This window comes from Microcebus murinus, chromosome 14 (genome assembly GCF_040939455.1).
Source record: "Microcebus murinus isolate Inina chromosome 14, M.murinus_Inina_mat1.0, whole genome shotgun sequence".
Classification (NCBI taxonomy): Eukaryota; Metazoa; Chordata; class Mammalia; order Primates; family Cheirogaleidae; genus Microcebus; species Microcebus murinus.
Genome location: NC_134117.1, coordinates 51,636,576 through 51,660,018, shown reverse-complemented (window position 1 = coordinate 51,660,018; position 23,443 = coordinate 51,636,576). Strand labels below are relative to the sequence as shown.

General features: G+C 37.5%; 1 protein-coding gene across 1 annotated transcript in view; it reads right to left on the bottom strand.

Annotated features, from left to right (window-relative positions):
- Positions 1-1,531: 1,531 nt before the first annotated feature.
- KIFBP (kinesin family binding protein) overlaps positions 1,532-23,443 on the bottom strand; it is a 29,713-nt gene continuing 7,801 nt past the window's right edge. Inside the window, exons 2-7 of the mRNA XM_012762664.2 lie at positions 22,446-22,544; positions 15,029-15,108; positions 14,528-14,711; positions 10,740-10,824; positions 6,953-7,068; positions 1,532-3,004 (exon numbers count right to left, since the gene is read on the bottom strand). Coding sequence (XP_012618118.1) covers positions 2,129-3,004; positions 6,953-7,068; positions 10,740-10,824; positions 14,528-14,711; positions 15,029-15,108; positions 22,446-22,544 — 1,440 coding nt within the window. The 3' untranslated portion in view covers positions 1,532-2,128. The remainder of the gene's footprint in view (positions 3,005-6,952; positions 7,069-10,739; positions 10,825-14,527; positions 14,712-15,028; positions 15,109-22,445; positions 22,545-23,443) is intronic.

Genomic DNA, 23,443 nt, shown 5'->3' with positions numbered 1-23,443 from the left:
TGTAACGGGATTCGTGCTAGAATCAGTTCTCAAGAGAGTAGAGTGCCGTATCACCATCCTCAAGGAATCTCCCTCCCCTCTGCCTCCGTTTTCCTTCCGAAGTCTGCTGAACGGATGCTGTTAAATAGCAATCATTCCATCTCAAGCTTAATATCCTAAACTCAACATGACCTAAACATAACTCAATTCTAACCCCATGTCTCACCCATGAAAACATGCTTCGTCTGCATACTTCCTCAGCTTAATATGGTTTATTCTTCTTTTCCCCTCATGTCCAGAATTTAACCTTTTAGCCTGTCCTGTGCACAGTTCTACCTCCGAAGCACATACTGAATTTATCCACTTCTCTCCATCTCTTCTCCATTGCCCTGGTCCAAACCACTTTCATCTCTCACTTGGATCAATCTTAATACAACCTAGCTAGTCTCCCTGCTTCCTCTGGTTCCCCCCAGCCACCTCTCTCTTCAAGCTATCCTTGCCCTACAAGTCAAAGTAGTTTCCTTAAAACTTCCCAGTGCATTAGAATAAAATCCAAACTCCTTACCCTGATCTACAAAGCTCTCTCCATCTGGACTCCCCACCCCATCCCACTCTTCCCCCTCATCTGCTCCCGCCACACTGGCCTTTCTTATCCTCTAAGATGCCAAACTCCTTCCTAAGCTTGTTCCAGCCTAGCATTCCCTAGAATACTCTTCCAAAAATGACTTGGCTGCTTTTTTCTCCCATTTAATTCTCAGCTCAAAGTCACCTCCCACCTTCTCAAAGGCCTTTCCAGATCTCCACAGCTAAGACAGCACCCCTTCCCACTAAAAGTTTACTATATCACTCTGTTTTCCTTTCTCAATAGCACTCATGACCTAATATTACCTTATTTGTTTACTCACTCCATGAGAACAGGACCTTGTTTATCTTGTTTATTACCGTATCCTCTATACTTAGAGAAATGAGTAGGGCCTAATCCATAGTAAACTTTAATAAATATTAAATATTAAGTGAATTATACATTGCTGTTATACTCAAAAGATTTTTTTTCCTGGCAAATTGATATCAAAGGAAAAGGTAATATACACATACAACACACACACACACACACGTGTGAATCTTAGAGTTCTGTTCCTAAGCTTTCAGAAGCAAATTAATAGGCAAGCCAACCACACAGAGCTTATTATCGATATTAAGTTTTACAACTGATTTTGATTGTATTGATTTTACACTGGATAGGGACCCCATTTCAATTCTGCATTTCTTAAAATGATTAACACATATTCACAATGTTTAATTCTAATGTATTAATATATACCCTTTTTCAACAATGCTTAAAAGTTTACAAATATATCAGGATCCTCTGATGAGACAGTGCAGCCAATAAGATTTTCTGGCACACAGTAGCAACTCAACAAATATTTACTAAATGAATGATATTTTAACATTTTCTAACTATGCAATGTTATTGAAGAAATATTCTTCTTTGGCTTCAAATAGCTAATATTTTTGAAGTGTCAAAAAATAAAACCAATTCTTACAAGAAAACAAAAGAGGAAATGGAAGTTTTTTATTAGTGAGACAAGTCAATTTTTTGTATTTCCAGTAAGGCCTTTCCCCCCTATAATTAAGACGAACTATTTTACAACACTTTACAACAATATAAGTTAGTTTTTAGAATTTTCAAAAGGGAAAGATTTATTTGGGAATTTAGGAAAGCAAGTATTTTAGAAAGAATAACTACAGAAAGTTATTTTTTTCTATTTTAACATGTTAACAGTCTTGTCTACCAGGTACATTACCCAGAATTTTCTTTGTTAGGAGTCTATCAAGTACTAGCCAATAAAGAATCTACATTTAGAAACTGAGGCAAAAAATGTTTACATTTAAATGGGAGAAACAAGCAATCCAAAATACAAATAGCATGTTACTTTTACAAGGCAATTTACATAATTAAGTGTCAATTATTAATTAACTTTATGTTGATTAAGGTCCTAGAAAACACTCAGTTGATCTGACTGTATCTCAAGCTCAAACTGCACTTTTATCTGGCTACATAGGTAAATATTACAATGGAATTGGGCCTGTTTGACTAAAGGAAAAAATCACTTCCATATTGCACATTTCCTTTCTTTAAAAACAAAGATTAAGTCAGGGCTATCTTGGTTCTGAATCTCTCCATTTTTGTTGGGAGAAGACTAACCATCTCTTTACTAAGTTCTAGCTCAACTTCTATTTCCTGGGCAGCCTCAGGGTGCTTTTCACAGTAATCAACAATAAATCTGTAATGTTCCAGTGATGTTGCCAGATTCTCTAGTTCTTTCTTAGGATCTGCAGTGATGATTTTGCCATAGAGACGGGCAACTCGAAACTTAGCTAACATGGCAGGGCGAAGAACATCTTCCCCTATATGCTCAGGAAATACTTTATTTGGGTCTCTTAGGGAGTCTAAGAAGAGCTGGTAGTACTTCAAAGCTGACTTATTAAGATTATTTATTTTTTTAATGATGTGTGAGTCAGGATCCCTTAGCTTGTCAGCAATGGCAACCTTCAGATCCATCATATCATAGTAGGCATGTGCAATTTCAAACTGAATCTGTCTGTTGACCAACAGGTAATACTGTGGATTCAGGTCTACAATTAGGGGCTCTAGCATGGCTATTCTGCGTTTATGCATCTTGCACCGTCTCTCCATGTCAGTTTCAAAGAATGCAAGCACCTTAAACAGAGCACTGTGGTCTTGGACAACTTCAATATGGTCAGTGACATAACCATCAATCTGAAAGAACTCTTTTGCCTCAAAGACATAGTGCTGACCCAATAAGAAAAGTTCTCTGGCTTCTTCAAAATCTAAAGGTCTCAAATAGTTCACTTTCTCTTCTACCGCAGAGATGGCATCACACAGTTCACCGGTTCCAAACTGCACGGCCTTTTTCCTAATGCTTTCTTCCTCATCTAGCTCTTTTTTCCTTAAAGCTCTAAGTTCAAACTGTTTATCAAGATCAAGCTCTCCTATGTTGTCCTGAAAGAAAAAAATACATTATGGTTAAGCAGGACACTCATCTATTGCTGTCAAATAATATTAAAGCAAACTTAAGAGTAAAGAAAACTCTCTTACTTCCTTGCCTTATTTAGGGAGGTATTATAATCTTAAACATCCTTTAAAACTTCTTTCTTTCTTCCAATTATATTAAAAACTCAAGAAATGTGAAAAAAATATTTAAATAAGATAGGTAAACCACTATAAACTACCCCTTCAAATAAGATAAATGCTATATATGAAAGTACTTGGAGAATTGTGGAGCATTATATACATGCAATACGTTATCAGTAGTATTTACTTTTTAACTAGTACTTAAATTTTAGTAGTATTTATAATTTTATAGTAAGCCTGTAATCTGCATCCTAAAACTATTTCACAAAGATACCATTAAGATTAGTGGTATGTTCAACTAGCCATGATTTTTGGAAAAAAAAGGAAAAAAAAAGATGAGTGGTATGATGTTTATGCTGTAAGTTATGTAGTGAAATATATTACAGAGAAATGCTCTACATCTCTTAAAGACACTAACGTGAAGACAGAACTAAATTTGCCTTCATAGTTAAAGTTATCTCCCCTACCTCTGGTGAGGGGCGGGGGGGAAGAGCTAAAACGGTTAAAAAAAATACGGTAAATTTTTCCTGACCAATAAAATTAAACAACAGATTCCTCAATGCTCAGCCCCAAGTCATTTTCTTCTTTTCACTTGACATTGTCTCTCCAGTAATCTTTCCAAAAACCCGTCAAGGCTACAGCCTCCCAGTGGCTCATGCCTGTAATCCCAGTGACTTAGGAGGCTGAGGCAGAAGGATCACTTGAGCCCAGGAGTTCTAGGTTACAGTGAACTGTGATCAGGCCACTGCACCTGGGCAACAGTGAGAGACTCTGTCTCCTTAAAAAAAGTAACAAAAACCAACAACAATCCTTCACAGCCCTGCTTGTTCTAGCCCCTTTCTAACTCTAACTTTATATCACACTTTCTCTCCCTCTGCTCCAACTTCACTGCTCTTTGCTCTCTCCCTTCTGATACCACCTTCCCTTATGCCACAAAACTCTTTTTTTTTTTTTTTTTTTTGAGACAGAGTCTCGCTTTGTTGTCCAGGCTAGAGTGAGTGCCGTGGTGTCAGCCTAGCTCACAGCAACCTCAGACTCCCGGGCTCAAGCAATCCTGCTGCCTCAGCCTCCCGAGCAGCTGGGACTACAGGCATGCACCACCATGCCTGGCTAATTTTTTGTCTATATATATTAATTGGTCAATTAATTTCTTTCTATTTTTAGTAGAGACGGAGTCTCGCTCTTGCTCAGGCTGGTTTCGAACTCCTGACCTCGAGCAATCTGCCTGCCTCGGCCTCCCAAAGTGCTAGGATTACAGGCGTGGGCCATTGCGCCCAGCTTGCCACAAAACTCTGAAGATTGCTTCTTCAGCTTCTTTGAATGGTATACCTTCTTTTCTCCAGTCTAGGTAACTCCTACCCATCCTTGGAGCTTGCTTCAAATGGTATTTCCTCCTATCATGCCTTCTCATCTCATCCTCTGTGGAACTTATCAAAGTTGCACTTTTACATGAAATCAAAGACCAAGTCTATATTGGTTCATCATAGTATCCCTTGAATCTTGGCCAATGACTGCACAGAGTTGGCATAAATAAACACTTAACTGAATAAATGCATATATGTCTTAAAGCTTGAAGAAGGCCTTTCAGATAAATACACAGATGATCAAAGGATGAAGTTTTTTTTTTTAAAAAAAGCCAGTTTAAGGAAAATCTGAGTAATTTAGTAGCATGGCAAATACGTGAGTTAAAACTAATCAAGTGATAAAGTTCTAGTACTAAATGAAGAGTAAAAGTTAAATAATAGTACATTTTGCTCGACACAGTGACTTCAAATGCAGGCCCTAAGTCTCTAAGTCTTGTTTACTTCCTTCCTGGGCTGCTTGTTTATTTACCTGCTCTCTAGGTTGCTTTCTTACATCACTTTACTGTTCTGCTCTAATAGTCCCTGAAACTCCCTTTGTCTGACCAGAAGAAAGCTGACAGCTCTTCCTGGCTCCACTTTCTCTAGACAAAAGCCCCATCCACAGTTCTCCCTACTTCTTTTCTTTCCCTAATATGCCTCATCTTTACTCTCTACCTCTAGAATGATCTCATCTTTTTAAGACCTATGCTTCTGGGGTTTTGAGGTTTATTTGTTTGTTTAGTTTTCTTTTGTTTAGTAGTTTTGCAAAGTTCTCTTATTATTCAATATTTAAAAATATTATACTTTAATACATACAAACAGAAAAACAAAAGTACAATGACTGTCCAAGAGAGCTATCTATGTATCTATACTTAGTATACTATATTCAAGTGACTTATCTTATTTTCTCCTTAGTGGTTAGGCCCTAGGATTCAATATAAATTAGTAATAACGATGATGTTAGTTAACAATTTGTTAAGGACTTAATATGTCTTGGGCACTATTCTGAGGTTTTATATAGGTTGATTTAACTGTCATAACAACAGTATTAAATAGGTACTATTATCTCTATCTTACTCGTGAGAAAATTGAGGCCCAAAGAGATTACATAAATTGCCATGAACATACAACTACAAAGTGGCAGGGCCAGAGTTTATACCTGAACAGTGTGTTTACAGAGTCTAAGTTCTTCACTGCCATCAGTTCTGCTTCTATACTTGAATTATTAAACTATTTCATGAACTATTTCTTTTCTTTTTTTTGAGAGACAGGGTCTCACTCTGTCACTCAGGCTGCAGTGCAGTGGTGGCATCATGGCTCACTGTAGCCTTGAACTACTGGGCTCAAGCAATCCTCCTGTCTCAGCCTCTGGAGTAGCTAGGACTATAGGCATGTACCATGTACACCTGGCTAATTTTTTTTTTTGTAGAGACAAGGTCTCACTATGTTGCTCAGGCCAGTTTCAAACTCTTGGCCTCAAGCAATGTCCCCACCTCAATCGCCTAAAGTGCTAGTATTACAGGCATAAGCTACTGCACCTGGCCAACATGAGCTATTTCTTAAAGTCTACCCTTTCAGATTTTGTCAAGTCCATACTATGTGTAAGATAACACTGAAAAGTATATAAAGATTAGTAAAAATTATTTCCTGCCCTCAAGTTTCTTACAGTCTAAAAGGAAACAAAGAAATAAGATACAAATAAGAAATACAAATAGGGGTAATACAAAACAGAATTTAAGTGACTTAGGAAGGGGTAAGAAAAGTTCTTGAGTTTGGAGGAGGGAGACAATATCAAACAAAATTTAGAAACAACAGAGGAAATGACTAACATGTTTGGCTATGTAAAACTCCTATATAGAGAAAAAAATACTTCGGGATAATTTTTTGAAAAAAAAATCATAAGATCAGGCCAAGCGCAGGAGTTCACAGCTATAATCCTAGCACTTTGGGAGGCCATGTGGAAGAATCATTTGAGCCCAGGACTTCGAGACCAGCCTAGGCAACATAATGAGATCCCAACTTTACAAAAATAGAAAAATTAGGTGGGTGTGGTGTTATACACCAGTAGGCCCAGCTACTCGTCGGCCTAAGGCAGGAGGATCACTTGAGCCCCAGAGTTTGAGGTTGCAGCAGGCTATGATGACACCACTGCACTCCTGCCCAGGCAACAGAGCAAGACCTCGTCTCCAAAAAAAAAAAAAGGATATGATGCAGATCCCACCTCTCAAGAAGCTTATATTCTAGCCAAAGAAAACTTTTCAAGGAAGAGGTGTAATTTAAGATAGGCCTTCAATGATGAGTAAGATTTTAAAAGCTTGAGAGGAGGAAGGTAAGAAATAGATATTTATGAGGTTATTTTACACACCTTTCATAATAAACACACAGTGAGCCCAATGAGCATAATCCCCATTGTAAGTTGTTACTTACATCTTGCTCACTTAGGGAACAAAAAGGCAACTTTCGACTGCATTACCTGCATGGCAAGTTGAGCATTTTGCATGAGAGTCAAACAGTATTTGATCCAACATCTTGCTATTTCCCCTTTCCTTTGATGATAAAGTTCTGGTACATCTCCTTCAGCTTCGGGAGCTAAAAGGACACAAGTGATTTGTCTAAGTTAATGATCACACTTTAATTTCATTGTGTACTATATTCTTTTTTGTATCACTGTTTCCTGATTATAAAAATAACAGATCCTCACTGACGCAGGAAGGGAAAACCCACCCCAAATCCTACTACCCGGAGGCACTCACTATTATTTTTGCATATTTCTTTCTAGTTTTTTCTTATGTTTTGTAAGTAAAAATTTAGTCCACACTGTATATTCAATTTCAAATATTGCCTTATCTGTATATATTATACCACTAACACTTTACCCATATCACTATCAACTCTTTAGCTTCATTTTTAAGTACAGCAGTATATACAATTAAATAGATATTCCATACTTTAACCATTTTTCTGATATTGGGAATTTGTTGTTTTCAATTTTTTACTATTACAAACAACTATATGTCATGCAATGCACATTCACAGGGAACCTGGTGCTAAACCATTCATAGATGGCCTGCTTCTGGGTCAGAGTTTCAAACATAGCAAAGCAGCTCCCTTGCTGCAATCTACTGAAAGTCATCCCTCCACATAAGGGTTTATAAAATTAAAAAAAAAAAGATTAAAAAAGAAAAAAGCTAAGTGCACTGGCACATGCTTGTAGTCCCAGCTATCTGGGAGGCTGAGGTAGGAGGATCACTTGAGCTCAGGCGTTCAAGGCTACAGTGAGCTATGATCACACCTGTGAACAGCCACTGCATTCCAGCCTAGGCAACATACAAGATCCTAGCTCTTAAAAAAAATTTTTTTTTTTTGAGACAGAGTCTCGCTTTGTTGTCCAGGCTAGAGTGAGTGCCGTGGCGTCAGCCTAGCTCACAGCAACCTCAAACTCCTGGGCTCCAGTGATCCTTCTGCCTCAGCCTCCCGAGTAGCTGGGACTACAGGCATGCGCCACTATGCTCGGCTAATTTTTTATATATATATCAGTTGGCCAATTAATTTCTTTCTATTTATAGTAGAGACGGGGTCTCGCTCTTGCTCAGGCTGGTTTTGAACTCCTGACCTTGAGCAATCCGCCCACCTCGGCCTCCCAAGAGCTAGGATTACAGGCGTGAGCCACAGTGCCCGGCCTAAATTTTTTTTTTTAATTAAAAGAAAACAAACTCTAAACATGAAGATATCTGTGCATAAATCTGTCTGGATTTTAGATTACTTCCTTAGAACAGATTTCTAGAAGTGGAATTTACCAGGTAAAAGAATTTACATAATTTTAAATATTCTCACAATATACTGCCAAATTACCAATACTCCAACCAAGAATACATGGAAACAGTCAATGAAAGTAATTTGGAAACACTGAACATTGTCATTTTTTTCAGCTTTCTGTATCACTGTGAGTTAGTTTTCATTCATTTTTTTGAGACATGTACTTTTAGACTTCAATGAATCTATAATTAATTCAACATAGTAAATAAGGGGAAAACCCAACTATTTAATGTGATACTGTATATTCCCTTAACTCTTCAGAGCCTCTGCATTTTTCTGGTCCATAATTAGAATGTCCACTTGTAAATAAAACATGATGTTCCAAAATCTAAAATGTCTTAGGTTAGAAACAGTTCAACACTGAGTTATAGAATCAAACAGAGATCTACAGTACTCAGTATAGTAACATGCTGTAAGGTTTGTAGCCTACGAGTAATAGGCTAAACTATATGGCCTGGATGTGTAGTAGGCTACACCATCTAGGTTGATTTAAGTATGCTTAATGATGTTTGCACAAATTTGAAGTTGCCTAATGAACACATTTCTCAGAACATATCCCCTTCATTAACTGATACATGGCTGTAATCCTAATTTTCAGATAATTTGGAAAAAAATTCTTTTCAGATTTGAAAAAATGAATTTAGGAAAGATTCTATCAAACATAAAAATTTAATATAAAGCTTAGCAATTAAAAAGGGTCATAATGACCCACTAATAGCTAATGACACAGAAGTAGATCAAATGGAACAAACTAGAGATCTTCAAAATAAACAAAATAGGTTCAGTATATGGGAATTGAGTATGTAAGAAAGGTGATATTTCAAACAAGTGGGTTAGATGCTCTCATTTGCCTACCCATCAGCCACTTCTCTCTCCATTCTTCACTAACAAAGCCCCATTTTTGTTTTGGTCTTAACTCAGTATGGCTGACTGCCTTGTGTTGTTGAATAAGGTGTTTCCCTAGTCCCAGAGGGTGAAATCCTGGCTAATGAGATAAATGGGGCAAGTCTGAAGGGCTTTCGGGAAATTTTTTGTTGTTCTTAAAAATGGATACAAGATAGGTATTTGCCCCCTCCCCTTTTCTGCTTCCCAGTGAAGATACGTAATGATAAATGTTTTTCGGGAGTTTTGTTTTGTTTTGTTTTTGAGACAGAGTCTCACTCTGTTGCCTCAGCTAGACTGCCGTGGCGTCAGCCTAGCTCACGGCAACCTCAAACTCCTGGGCTCAAGTGATTCTTCTGCCTCAGCCTCCCAAGTAGCTGGGACTACAGGCATGTGCCACCATGCCCGGCTAATTTTTTCTATATGTTATAGTTGGCCAATTAATTTCTTTCTGTTTATAGTAGAGACGGGGTCTCTCTCTTGCTCAGGCTGGTTTCAAACTCCTGACCTTGAGTGATCCACCCACCTCGGCCTCCCAGAGTGCTAGGATTACAGGCGTGAGCCACCGCACCCGGCCTATAATGATGAATATTTGGAGCTAATCTGCAATGATGTTTGCTGACCATGAAAGGACAAGCATGGAGATGAAAGCCATCAAACTGAGACAGCAGGATGCAGACAGAAAGCACCTGAACTATGCTTCCAAATTAACCAATCCTGGAACTGCTTAACCTTTGGATTTTTTGTTATTTGAGATATTAAATTCTTTATATTGTTCAGGTTAAAAAAAAAAAAGAATCAGAGGAAAAAGGAAATGATGAACTTATTATAAAACCTGTTTTATGACTCAAAACCTGTTTATGACTTAATACACATGTTAACTTGATTTTTTAAGAGTAAATAAAACATTATAATTAAAAAGATAGATATTTTGATATATCACTTGTGCATGTAGTATTCCAACCAAAAATGTCTAATCTGAATCTTGGCAAAAGGAAATATTAGACAAACCCCAACTGGTGGAAATTCTATGAAACAACTGGCTTGTATTCTTCAAAAATGCTATGTGATAAAAGAGAAAAAAAGGCTGAGGAACTGTTCTGGATGAAGGAAGCCTAAAGAGATATAATAATTGAATGCAATACACAATTCTGAACTGTATAATCCAGTACTGGGTAAAAAAAAAAATGACCTAAAGGATATTATGGGAACAATTGATGAAATAGAAATATGTATTATAGATGAAAGAACTGTATCAATGTTATATCTCCTGAATTTGATAACTGCTCTATGATTATGTAAGAAGACAATCTTGTTCTTAGAAAATACACACTAAAAAATTAAAGGGTAAAGGAGCTTAATGTGTGTAACCTCTTAAATGGTTCACAGAGAAAAATAAAATTTGATTGCAAATGAGGAAAATATCAAAAATTGGTGAATTTAGGAAAAAGGCATATGGTACTTCTTTGTTCTGTTCTTGCAACTGTTCTAAAGTTGGAAATAATTTAAAAATAAAAGAGTTTTAAAAAGCTATGTAATGAGACATGTCCAGATAAACTTACTGTCTTCTGTGGTTGACACCTTTCCAGTTTGACCAAAAATGACATTAGCAGCTGATAAACAGTGCCTGGCCTCCATAAAGCATAGCTGTTGGGAAAATAAACAGCAATAAATGTAACTCTCACACATATTTGTGACTAATACTTGCATACAGTTTTTTAATATGGGAAAAGCTATAAAATCAGGTAAAATACTCTACTAAGGAGGCCCTTGTACAGTTTCAGAACATTAAGAAGGTATAAGAGGCCGGGCGCAGTGGCTCACGCCTGTAATCCTAGCACTCTGGGAGGGCGAGGCGGGCGGATTGCTCAAGGTCAGGAGTTCGAAACCAGACTGAGCAAGAGAGAGACCCCGTCTGTACTATAAATAGAAAGAAATTAATTGGTCAACTAATATATATAGAAAAAATTAGCCGGGCATGGTGGCGCACACCTGTAGTCCCAGCTACTCAGGAGGCTGAAGCAGGAGGACTGCTTGAGCCCAGGAGTTTGAGGTTGCTCTGAGCTAGGCTGATGCCATGGCACTCACTCTAGCCTGGGCAACAAAGCAAGATCTGTCTCAAAAAAAAAAAAAAAAAAAAAAAAATGAAGGTATAAGACATATTATCTGGTTAAAAAGCTACCTCAAAGATTAAAATAATAATGCCTCCACATTCTTAATAATAATCTAAACTGGCTGAAATACAACTGCTGATTGAAAGTTAGCTCTCTTCATGCAATCAATAAATATATAGGAATGCCTATCAACCTAGTCTCAAACAGCCTCAAGAAGTCCTTTAGGTTCAGTCTAAATAGCCAACATTTTGTGCACAATAAATTTTTAGACCATTTACATTCTGTCAGAGGATTGAAAATTTAATTTTTTTTTAGTTATAGTCTTACTCTGTTGCCCAGGCTAGAGTGCCGTCAGCCTAGCTCACAGCAACCTCAAACTCATGGGCTCAAGCGATCCTACTGCCCCAGCCTCCCAAGTAGCTGGGACTACAGGCATGCGCCACCATGCCTGGCTAATTTTTCTATATATTTTTAGTTGGCCAATTAATTTCTTTCTATTTTTAGTAGAGATGGGGTCTTGCTCTTCCTCAGGCTGGTTTCAAACTCCTGACCTTGAGCAATCCACCTGCCTCGGCCTCCTAGAATGCTAGGATTACAGGCGTGAGCCACCGCACCCGGCCTTGAAAATTTAATTTTTATGAAGTAGTTTAGAGATCCCATTTATATACTACTGTTCAAAAGATAAATTCTGACAGGAAAAGATTCCTGTATTCTAAAATCTTTGAAATTTACAAACAATAAGGCTTCCCACCAAGTTTTAAGTCAACAGATTTCTACTTTATTACTGTTTTACTAACACATTTGAAGACTTCATATTTCAAATCTGGACATGAAAAACATCTCAAACACTTAGAGAAGATCTTCTTATTAATATAAACACTTTGTATTTGTCATGTAAGTCATAGGACCACCCAGCAGAAGTACAAAGTTAAAGTCCAACTTTTAGTTGGAAGCCACTCTCATTAAATAGAATACTTCATATGAGTAATACCTAAAAGACTTTTAATGGTTAGCTATGACTTTAAAACCTCAGCATTAAATGTATCTCTCCATTATGGCAAATTCAGAAGCCATCTTGAGACTATCTGGGCACCATTTGCAGTATTAGCCCAGCAACATTTATAGATCAAAATGTTGGCGTTAAATCTTGTAAGTCAAAAGAAAGTTACAGTTTACATGAAGAAAATTCAGTTATCCCCCTACAATCCTTTTTCTTTTTTTTTTTTCTTTTCACATATTAAGGCCCAGAGACCCCTACAATCCTTTAACCATTATTATCACTTCAACTTTGTCCAGACTGTCTCCCTATGAGCAACCACTGCCAGAACAGTGAGTGCCTTGTGCCCCCGAGGTGGCTGGTAAATGTGGGACTTTAGCACCTGCCAGGTAGAGTCTCACCAAGTAACAAAACCTCACCACTGGAATCAGATGAAGATGATAATGATATAAATGACAATTGTATTTTTTAAAATATATTAAAATCCCTCTTTGTAAAATACAACTTAGCTGGTTATAATAAAAACTCAAAAGAAATTTTGGTAAAAAATAAAAGTACAGGGTAGGAGAGGTACTCATGAAAATTACTGCATGCTCCACATAAGTAATGCTTAACAACTTTAAATTTTTAATCATGCTTTAAATTAATATCTAGATATCTTAACACTACCAATATCCATGGAGTTTTAAGTGTTAATTAAAATCTTAGTGAATATATATAAATTTTAAAGTTGCTAAACAGAATGAACAAGGGGCCTCCAACAGCTATAAAAAAGGTGCCACAAGCAGAGGCACTGGGTAACACTTTTTGATGATGACCACAATGAAATGAATACATGAAAATTAGAGTTAACCGAATGCTCTAATATATGCAGTAGCGTTACTTACACGCTTGATCTTAGACCAAAGTCCTAGAAGCGATGCTGCAGTCACCACAGCCCTTTCTCTCTTGCTAATAGCTTTTCTGAATGAAATTCTGTGGGACAATACTTTAATCATAGGGCGCATTTACAGAACCAACACTAACAAAAAGCTTAGAAAGAATAAAGGCCCAAGGATAAGGCAGCAGGTAACCAGAGAGATGAAAGAAGGAACTCTTGATAAGCAGAAAATTACCAAAATTTCAAAGAGGCTTGTGAATTAGAAATACAAATAAAAGTAATTTCTATTGCTGTGATATTTTATTAAGGATTAACAGACAGTCTGGTTGGGAGAGGTGACTTAAAATTGTTTTAGCACTAGAAACTCTTAAGGACTAAAGGAATAAATGGGTCAATTAAGAAGAGTACATCAACATGATCTGAGCAATTCTGATAAACACCTAAGAAGCCCCAAAACACTGTCCTTATGTAACAGTCGAAAAGAAGTATGTCACAAAGACCTGGAACTTTGGAACTCAGCAGAGATACTTCCAACATTGAAAAATTATTATATAGGAGTTAATTCTGAAAAATAACTGAAATGCATCACATGCTTTTATCAAAGCCCACATTTAACAGTCAACTTCCTCATACAAATTCTCAGAGTTACCAGATTACCACTACATAAAGATAAAGTTATATCTATAAGATAAAATCTGGAACTTAAGTTAATATCTCAATGAAATGAATTGAGTTAGCGTGCCCGTATCAAAAAAGAATTGGTGGCCGGGCGAGGTGGCTCACGCCTGTAATCCTAGCACTCTGGGAGGTCGAGGCGGGTGGATTGCTCGAGGTCAGGAGTTCAAAACCAGACTGAGCAAGAGCGAGACCCCATCTCTACTATAAATAGAAAGAAATTAATTGGCCAACTAATATATATATAGAAAAAAATTAGCCGGGCATGGTGGTGCATGCCTGTAATCCCAGCTACTCCGGAGGCTGAGGCAGCAGGATCACTTGAGCCCAGGAGTTTGAGGTTGCTGTGAGCTAGGCTGACGCCATGGCACTCACTCTAGCCTGGGCAACAAAGCGAGACTCTGTCTCAAAAAAAAAAAAGAATTGGTGTTAGGTAATCTGTAATTGTATGGAGAAGCAACACGTAAAACAATGATTAAACTCAGTATTTTTAAGACTCAAAAGGATTCATGCAATGAAAAAACTACAAACTTTTAGTACAGTGGCAAACTGGGCTGTGTTTTTCTGTCTAGTTCTATATCATAAAATACAAGTTACCTGTTTTTAAAAGATATTTTCAAAGTACTATTGGTTCTATTTTCATACTACTGATACTCTATTAGATAACTATTTCAAGAAGCTTACCTTATTAATGTAAAATTGTGACAAGGTAGCAGCATTAATAGCCCACTCTATAGGATGGTAGGCATTATGCTCCAGCTGGCGTTTTAGTGTGCTGTGGCAATAATGAGCAGCCTTCTCAAACATTTCCATGTGCTGGTAGACTTGAGCCAGATAATATAGGTTATGAGTATAAACCTTCTCAAATCTGCCAAGAAAAATAAACCAATATTTGATAATGATTTACAAGTAAATTTCATATATATTTATCTTGATCCTCCCATCAACCCTTTGACATGGATTTAGTTATTTTATCTATTTGACAAATAAGGGAACTGAGTCTCAGATTTTAACAAGGTCGCATAACCAGTATGTGTCAAATGGAGGTTTTATTCATATCAGAATCCACATTCTGTAACCTTTATATAAGTGCCTCGAAGCAGAAAACACTGTGCTTTTTTGAACAGGTACCTTATCTACTCTATGTGGAAATACCTTTAAGGGCCGATTTCTATACCTACTCACCTTTTTGATCTCTCTTGTTCAGTAAGTTTCTCTTCTTCAGGAAGAAAATGCTCTGTAGGATCAAGAGGAGGGCTCCCAATCTACAATTAAGAAAAACAAAAGTGCTTTAAAATTTAAAGTGTAAACATCAAGCGCCCTCTTCTGGAGGAACTGCAGAAATCAACTTTTACAAGCCAAACTATTTTTTCCTAGTTCACTTTCATGTTACCCAAGAAGTCATTTTCTTTTTCTTTTTTAATTTCACAATATTACGGGTATACAAACACTTTGGTTACATATAAATTGTCTTTGCACCACCCGAGTCAGCTACAAACGTGTCCATCCCCAAGACAGCATACACCACACCCCTTAGGTGTGAATCCCCTTCTCCCCCACACCTGATGAATATTACTTCCATATGTGCACATAAGTGTTGATCAATTAGTACTCATTTAATGGTGAGTACATGTGGAGTTTGTCTTTCCATTCTTGTGATAAATAAGTCATTTTCGTAACTATAAAATCTGAAAGAGTCAAACAAATAAAAGGAGATTGCCTACAAGCTCACAAAATTTTAACTGTTATTGCAGTTAAACTGTAAACATGCAAAAAGACTCTACCAATTTGCTTTTAGACATATACACCTCTTTTAGACATATATAATTCTTTAAGTATTTTAAATCTTAATTTTTCTGGTAAAAAAGGATATTTTAAAAATCTGCTAGCCGGGCACAGTGGCTCATGCCTGTAATCCTAGTACTTTGGGAGGCCGAGGTGGGAGGATCGTTCAAGGTCAGGAGTTTGAAACTAGCCTGAGCAAGAGCGAGACCCCATCTCTACCAAAAATAGAAAGAAATTCATTGGCTAACTAAAAATATATATAGAAAAAATTAGGCAGGCATAGTGGCACATGCCTGTAGTCCCAGCTACCTGGGAGGCCAAGGCAGTAGGATCGCTTGAGCCCAGGAGTTTGAGGTTGCTGTGAGCTAGGCTGACGCCATGGCACTCTAGCCTGAGCAACACAGTGAGACTCTGTCTCATAAAAAAAAAAAAAAAGTATAATAATAATACCAACCTTATCAGGCTGTTATAAGGATTGAGTTAATATTTATAAATCACCTACAATCCCATCTTAAGTCTTCCAAAACAGAACTGCTTAACCTCTGCCTCATTTCTACTTCTATAAGGATAGTTCCATCTAAGCACATCCTTGCTTTTAACTGAATTTACTAAACTCCAAAAGCAACACTGCTGTCCATAAAAAATGTGATCTTACATTCTAGATGTAAACACTAAAAGCATCACAACTTGGGCTCCTAGAATTCACAGGAAGTAAAAACAACTAAGATAGGAAGCAAGGCTCAAGGCACACACAGTAATAGATAAGCAATTCTTAGAGACCTCTTCAACAATTCTGAGAGCTGTTTAATAGGCTTATCCTTGTCTAGATGAGAGAAATCCATCAATGTATTATAATATTTTATGTATATACGTCACTGTTATGGCTATCACATTTCATATGCAACACTAACAGCCAAGTCAGTCTCTTCTCTTAACTGAAACAGAGGTATAACTAAGCACAAAGAGCTTTGCTGTATGTGTTGTTGCCATATTAATACTATTTTTTAATGAAATACTATAGGTGCTTAGTATACTGACATTTTTTTTTTTTTTTTTTGAGACAGAGTCTTGCTTTGTTGTCCAGGCTAGAGTGAGTGCCGTGGCGTCAGCCTAGCTCACAGCAACCTCAAACTCCTGGGCTTGAGTGATCCTTCTGCCTCAGCCTCCCGAGTAGCTGGGACTACAGGCATGCGCCACCATGCCCGGCTAATTTTTTATATATATATCAGTTGGCCAATTAATTTCTTTCTATTTATAGTAGAGACGGGGTCTCGCTCTTGCTCAGGCTGGTTTTGAACTCCTGACCTTGAGCAATCCGCCCGCCTCGGCCTCCCAAGAGCTAGGATTACAGGCGTGAGCCACAGCGCCCGGCCTATACTGACATTTTAAATCAACAATTTCATGTACAAGAGTGTAAAGACTAACACCTCTATTTGGCTTTGTGGCATTCTGCTCTTCTTAGTACTTTAGGGGGAAAGTTAAAATGCCAAGGTAGAAGAGCCATGACTTTAAAAATTCTCAAACTTGGGGATATAATCCTCAGGAGAAAAAAATGTTAAGGGCCTATAAAACACATATTATAAACATGCAATCTAAAATTCTTGTGGTTTTAATTAACATTTGATTTGCTCCAATTTTTATCCTCAAAGGGAAAGAGCTCTTTATGGATAGGAACTATATTTTATCCATATCTGATTCCTCAGCATTGGGCACAGGCCCTCGTACATAGTAACAATGATGAATGTTGTTGAGATAGAGTCTCACGATTAATGTCTAGTAAGCTAAACTGACAAAGCAAATGGGAATGCTGAGTGTTTGCATTCTGCCTGCGGCTCATTCCTTTCTGGAGCCAGATCACATGAGTTGGAATCCCAGCTCCACCGTTCACTTGTGTGTAGCTCTGGGCAAGTCACTTATCTCTGGTGCTTCCATCTCTTCATCTATAAAATATGGGTAATATTAGTACCTACTTCATAAAGTTGCTATGAGAATTAAATGATATTTGCAAATATTTATAACAGTATTTGTGAGTACTTTAAGGAAATTTGTTAAATAAATAAAATATCCCTCTGACTTATAACATTTTTGTCTCTTAACTGTCCCCCTAACCTACCAATGAATAACTCTTTATTACTATAGAATATATTTTCTTCTTTATTCTTCTCTTATTCTGTGTTTGAACAATTTTATGAAGAAAAAAAAATCCCTTTATCTTAATACAATAACTATTTAACTATATTACCTTGGAAGGCAGCACTGTAGAGTAGAAAGAATAGATATTTGGGGTCAAACCAGATTTACACCTTTTTTATTTATTTTTTTGAGACAGAGTCTTACTCCGTTGCCCCGGCTAAAGTGCCATGGCGTCACCCTAGCTCACAGCAACCTCAAACTCCTGGGCTCGAGCGATCCTCCTGCCTCAGCCTCCCAAGTAGCTGGGACTACAGGCATGTACCACCACACCCGGCTAATTTTTCTATTTTCTGTAGAGGCTGGTCTTGAACTCCTGACTTCAAGAGATTCTCCTGCCTCTGCCTACCATAGTGCTAGGATTACAAGTGTGAGCCATGGACCCAGGCCCAGATTTAAATCTTGATTCTGCTATTCATACTATATGCTAAGCTCCCTGAATTCAACTTCTTACCTATAAATGGGAATAATAATAGCTACTTCATGGAGTTGTTATAAGAATAAAATGTAGCCTGCTTAAGCACTCAATAAATATTATTTTGGTTTTTTTTTAAAGCCAGTCAAATTTAGCAGTGGGGGATTGAATATTAACTTTAGTGACACTAATGTTAATAAGTTCTGATAACCCACTACCATCAGACCAGCCAATATTAATTTTTATTAGTTACATCATTTAAAACAAAAATGTTTTTATTAGTTCACCTAATCATTTAGTTTACCTCTGCAAGGCCTTACCATAGAAAAATGTTTATACAGTTGTTATCAATGTATACGAATGTACTGTATATATTTCCCATGTATTGATGATCCAAATACTTGTCATTTTAATGACTGTATAATATTCCCTTTTATTAGTGCCACAGTTTACTTTTTTATAATTATTGAACATGTATATTTTCAGTGACTTTTATTATCTACTTTATTATCTGATCCCCACAACACTTCTGTATTATAGAGTTAGGTGGATTATCCCCATCTTATAGATGAGGAATGCGTGGCACTCACAGGAAATCTGAGTTCCCCCAAGTCAAGCTGTTTGTTATGACCACAAGTGAAACTAGAATCTAGGTCTAGGTCTCCTATCCTCAAATTCAGTGATTTGTCTCCCCTTGTTTTGAACTTTCCTTTACCTAGAATATAGCCACAGATTTTTTAAAATGACATTCTAACTTCTGCCACTATTAAATAAATAAGCTTTATGAAATATTAAAAAGATTTTTATTCAGGATTACTAATAATTGGTTGATACCATACAAGAAATTAACTTCTCCAACTAAATCCAACTTTATATTTTTTAAACTGAAATCCTACATTAAATTCACTCAAACATTCACACAGGAGTAATACTGCTTTATTTTTCTTTGTGTTGATCTAGATGTGCTATCATTCGTCATTTCAAAAAAAAAATAGTACAGTACTGCTCTAGATGTTGGGGCTACAACAGTGAACAGAATCATAAAAAACATCCTTGCTATCGTGAAGCTTACACTACAGTAGTGGAGATGGATAACAAACGAGATGAATCACTAAAACGCACAATATGTTAGATAGTGGTAAGTGCAATGGAGAAAAAGGAGGCAGAAACAGTGGACAGGAAGTTTTCAGGAGGGGTGATTTGCAGTATTAGATAGAATGACCAGTAATTACTCCTTCCATGGGAGACATTTTAGTTAAGATCCAAAGGAAATGAGGGAGTAAGCCATGTATTAACAGATATCTGGGGAAAGAACATTCTAAGCAGAGGAAACTAAGTGCAAAGGCCCTGAGTTGGGAGCTTGTCTGGTGGGTTTTAGGAAAAATTAGGAGGCCAGTGTAGCTAGAACAGAGTGTGACAGAGGAGAATAGCAGATGATGAAATTAGAGAAGTAATGGTGGCCAGATCAGATAAGGAATTTGTAGGTCTTCATAAGGTCTTTGGGGTCTACTCTGAATGAGATGGGAAGGATTCTGAAGGGGGCATGAAAACAAGATGACCAGTTAGGAAAGAACTGCAATAATCTCAGGAGATGATGGTGATTTGAACCAGGTGGATATAATTTTAAGGTGAAGCTAACAGAATTTGCTGATAAATTAGATACAGTGTAAGGCAGGGGTCCTCAAACTTTTTAAACAGGGGCCCAGTTCACTGTCCCTCAGACCGTTGGAGGGCCGGACTATAGTTTATAAAAAAAACTATGAACAAATTTTATGCACACTGCACATATCTTATTTTGAAGTGAAAAAACAAACGGGCAGAAACACTCGCAGGTGGCCCGAGGGCCATAGTTTGAGGATGCCTGGTGTAAGGAAAAGAGGAGTTGCAAAAGTGTTAGGCCTCAGCAATTGGGAGAAAGTAGTTGGTGTTTATGGCAACTGGGGGGCTTAGCGGGGTGTGATTATCAGCGGCTCACTTTTAGACAGTAGTTTTAGAGAAAACTACTCCACAAAAAGTGCAAATGTCAAATCGGCAATTGGAAAGATGAGTCTGGAATTAGAGAGGTACAGACCATAGATATAATTTGGGAGTCATCAGCATAGAGATGGTATTTAGAGCAAGGAAGTGAATGCATATGGGAAGAACAGAAAGGTCCCAGGACTGAACACTGGGTATTCATAGGTTGTGAAAATAAGGACAAAACATTAAAGATTAAAAAGGAACACCAGACAAGTGTGGTGCTGGAAGCCAATTAAAAAAAAAATGTTTAAAGAAAGAAAGACTGATCAATTGTGCCAAATGCTACTGATCAAATAAGATGAGAACTAAGAATTTACCAGTGAATTAGCAACATATAAATCACTGGTGAACTTGATAAGGCATTGATTCTTTTTCTTTTGAGAAAGAGTCTCACTCTCTTGCCCTGGCTAGAGTGCCTTGGCGTCAACCTAGCTCACAGCAACCTCAAACTCCAGGGCTCAAGAAATCCTGCTGCCTCAGCCTCCCAAGCAGCTGGGACTATTGGCATGCACCACCATGCCCGGCTAATTTTTTCTATATATTTTTACTTGGCCAATTAATTTGTTTCTATTTTTAGTAGAGACAGAGTCTCACTCTTGCTCAGGCTGGTCTCAAACTCCTGACCTTGAGTGATCTACCCACCTCAGCCTTCTAAAGTGCTAGGATTACAGGTGTGAGCCACCATGCCCGGCCTAGCAGTGATTCTTAACTCTAATATTGAGAGATCTCAAAACACTTCTGGTTATTTAAAGAAGTGCCACAAATAAACAAAAAACAAAATTTAAATCTATTTTAATTAAAAACAATGACTACCAACTTTGAGTAGGCAAAAGTTTATTAAGAACTTGAATTAATCTATTAAGATTTCTGTACATAAAATTCTTAAAGGGAAGGTATCATTTACTAACATGATGATGTATCATTTACTAACATGATGATGTCACCAATTTAGGAAATCTGAAACTTTTATATCCTTTTGGAGTCAAGCATTCTGAAGGTTGCATTTAGCAAACATATTTTTGTATATTTAGTCTCTTGTATGTGATATTTAATGTTTTTTCAAGTTCTTTAACATTATAAGGACATTTTATTAATGGTTTTTTTAAGCAGATAACTGTGACAAATAGTAATCCATAACAAAATATTGTGCCTAATAATTTCTCTTTCATACTAAAAAAGGTTAATTAGGGAAACAGATGGTAACACAGTGGTTTGTCACCTTTGCAGGCTGGGACCCCCTCAAGTGAGAGTTTTCAATCTAGGCTCCCCTAGAAGTTCTACAACACCTCTTTTGTACTACCATAGTAGAGAGGAAGGAAAAATTTGTAATGGATTGGGGACTTCTAACTTGCTTAACCAGAGTGGCTCGATCAATTTCTATAAGCTGCATTTCAAAGTTAAAAAAAAAAATCATTGAAAAACCATTGCCCTGAAACAGTGGTTCTCAAAGTACAGAACAGTACTTAGACCAGCAGCATGAGCATTATCCAGGACCTTGTTAAAAATGCAAATTCCTAGGCTCCACTCTAGAACTACTAAATCAGAATTAGAAGCCCAGCCTGCAGGGCTTTAATGAGCTCTCAGATGATTCTGATGCATGCTAAAGTTTGAGAACCACTGCCCCAAAGATTTCAGATATTTTGCTCAAGCAGTTCATTTGCTTTCCTTTAACCAATGCTTCTTCATAAAACCAAATAGATTTTTAGGTTATAAATATAAAAATATGCAAATAGTATTTTAGAATAGCATCAGAATATTTCTCTTTCTTTTAATTTCTTTTATTTTTAGTGATAGGGTCTTGCCCTGTCACCCAGGCTGGAGTGCAGTGGTACTATCATTGCTCACTGTAGCCTCAAGCTCCTGGGCTCAAGAGATCCTCCTGCCTCAGCCTCCCAAGTCGTTGGGATTACAAGCTTGTGAGCCACTGTGCACGCTAATGTTTCCTTTATAATTGTATTTAGACTAAGGTTGCCATTATACCTTTAAAATTCTGTAATTTTAAAATTATTTTTAAAACCTCAAAGTGTTTAATATACAATCATTTCAGCTATTAGATGACTTCCTAGACAGCTCTATAGAGAAGTTCCTGAGAACATAAAAGAGTCACACCAATATTATGAATGAGGAATTCTTACTATCAATTCTTGACTAGTTTCAATCAAAACTTAAAAATTTATCTGACATGTAACATACCTCTTTCATATATTGATTATATAGTGCTTCTGATGACTCTAGGTAAGCCTGTGCAGTTTCAATTTCTTCTCTTTCAGACCACAAGATACCCAGATTATTCTGAAAAATAAAGAAAAGAGAAACAAGCTATGATTATATAAAACTTCCAATTAAAGTAACTTTCGTTGTTTTTTTTTTCCTTTTTTATTTTAGTATATTATGGAGGTACAAATGTTTTTTGTTTGTTTGTTTGTTTGTTTTTGAGACAGAGTCTCACTCTGTTGCCCGAGCTACAGAGCCGTGGCGTCAGCCTAGCTCACAGCAACCTCAAACTCTTGGGATCAAGCAATCCTTCTGCCTCAGCCTCCCCAGAGTCCCTCCTGGGACTACAGGCATGAGCCACCATGCCCAGCTAATTTTTTCTATATATATTTTTAGTTGTCCAGCTAATTTCTACTTTTTTAGTAGAGACAGGGTCTTGCCCTTGATCAGGCAGGTTTCGAGCTCCTGAGCTCAAATGATCTGCCTGTGTTCGCCTCCCAAGAGTGCTAGGATTACAGGCGTGAGCCACTGCACCCGGCCACAAATGTTTAGGTTACGTATGTTGCCCTACTCGAGTCAGAGCTTCAAGTGTGTCCATCGCCCACCAGGGGTCCTCAAACTTTTTAAACAGGGGGCCAGTTCACTGTCCCTCAGACTGTGGGAGGGCGGTTGGAGAGTGGGGCACACATTCCACACATGCGCACTGTGGGCCCAGGACGAGTTGGCTAAGCAGGACAGGCAGTGGCTGCAAAAACACCCAGCAGGCCAGATAAATGTCCTTGGCAGGCCGCATGTGGCCCTCGGGCCGTAGTTTGAGGACCCCTGGCCCAGACGGTGTGTACCATACTCATTATGTATGTATATGCCCATCCTCTCCTCCTGCTCCCATCTGCCTGACACCTGATGAATGTTATTGCTATATGTGCACTTAAGTGATGATCAGTTAAAACCAATTTGATGGTGAGTCCATGTGGTGC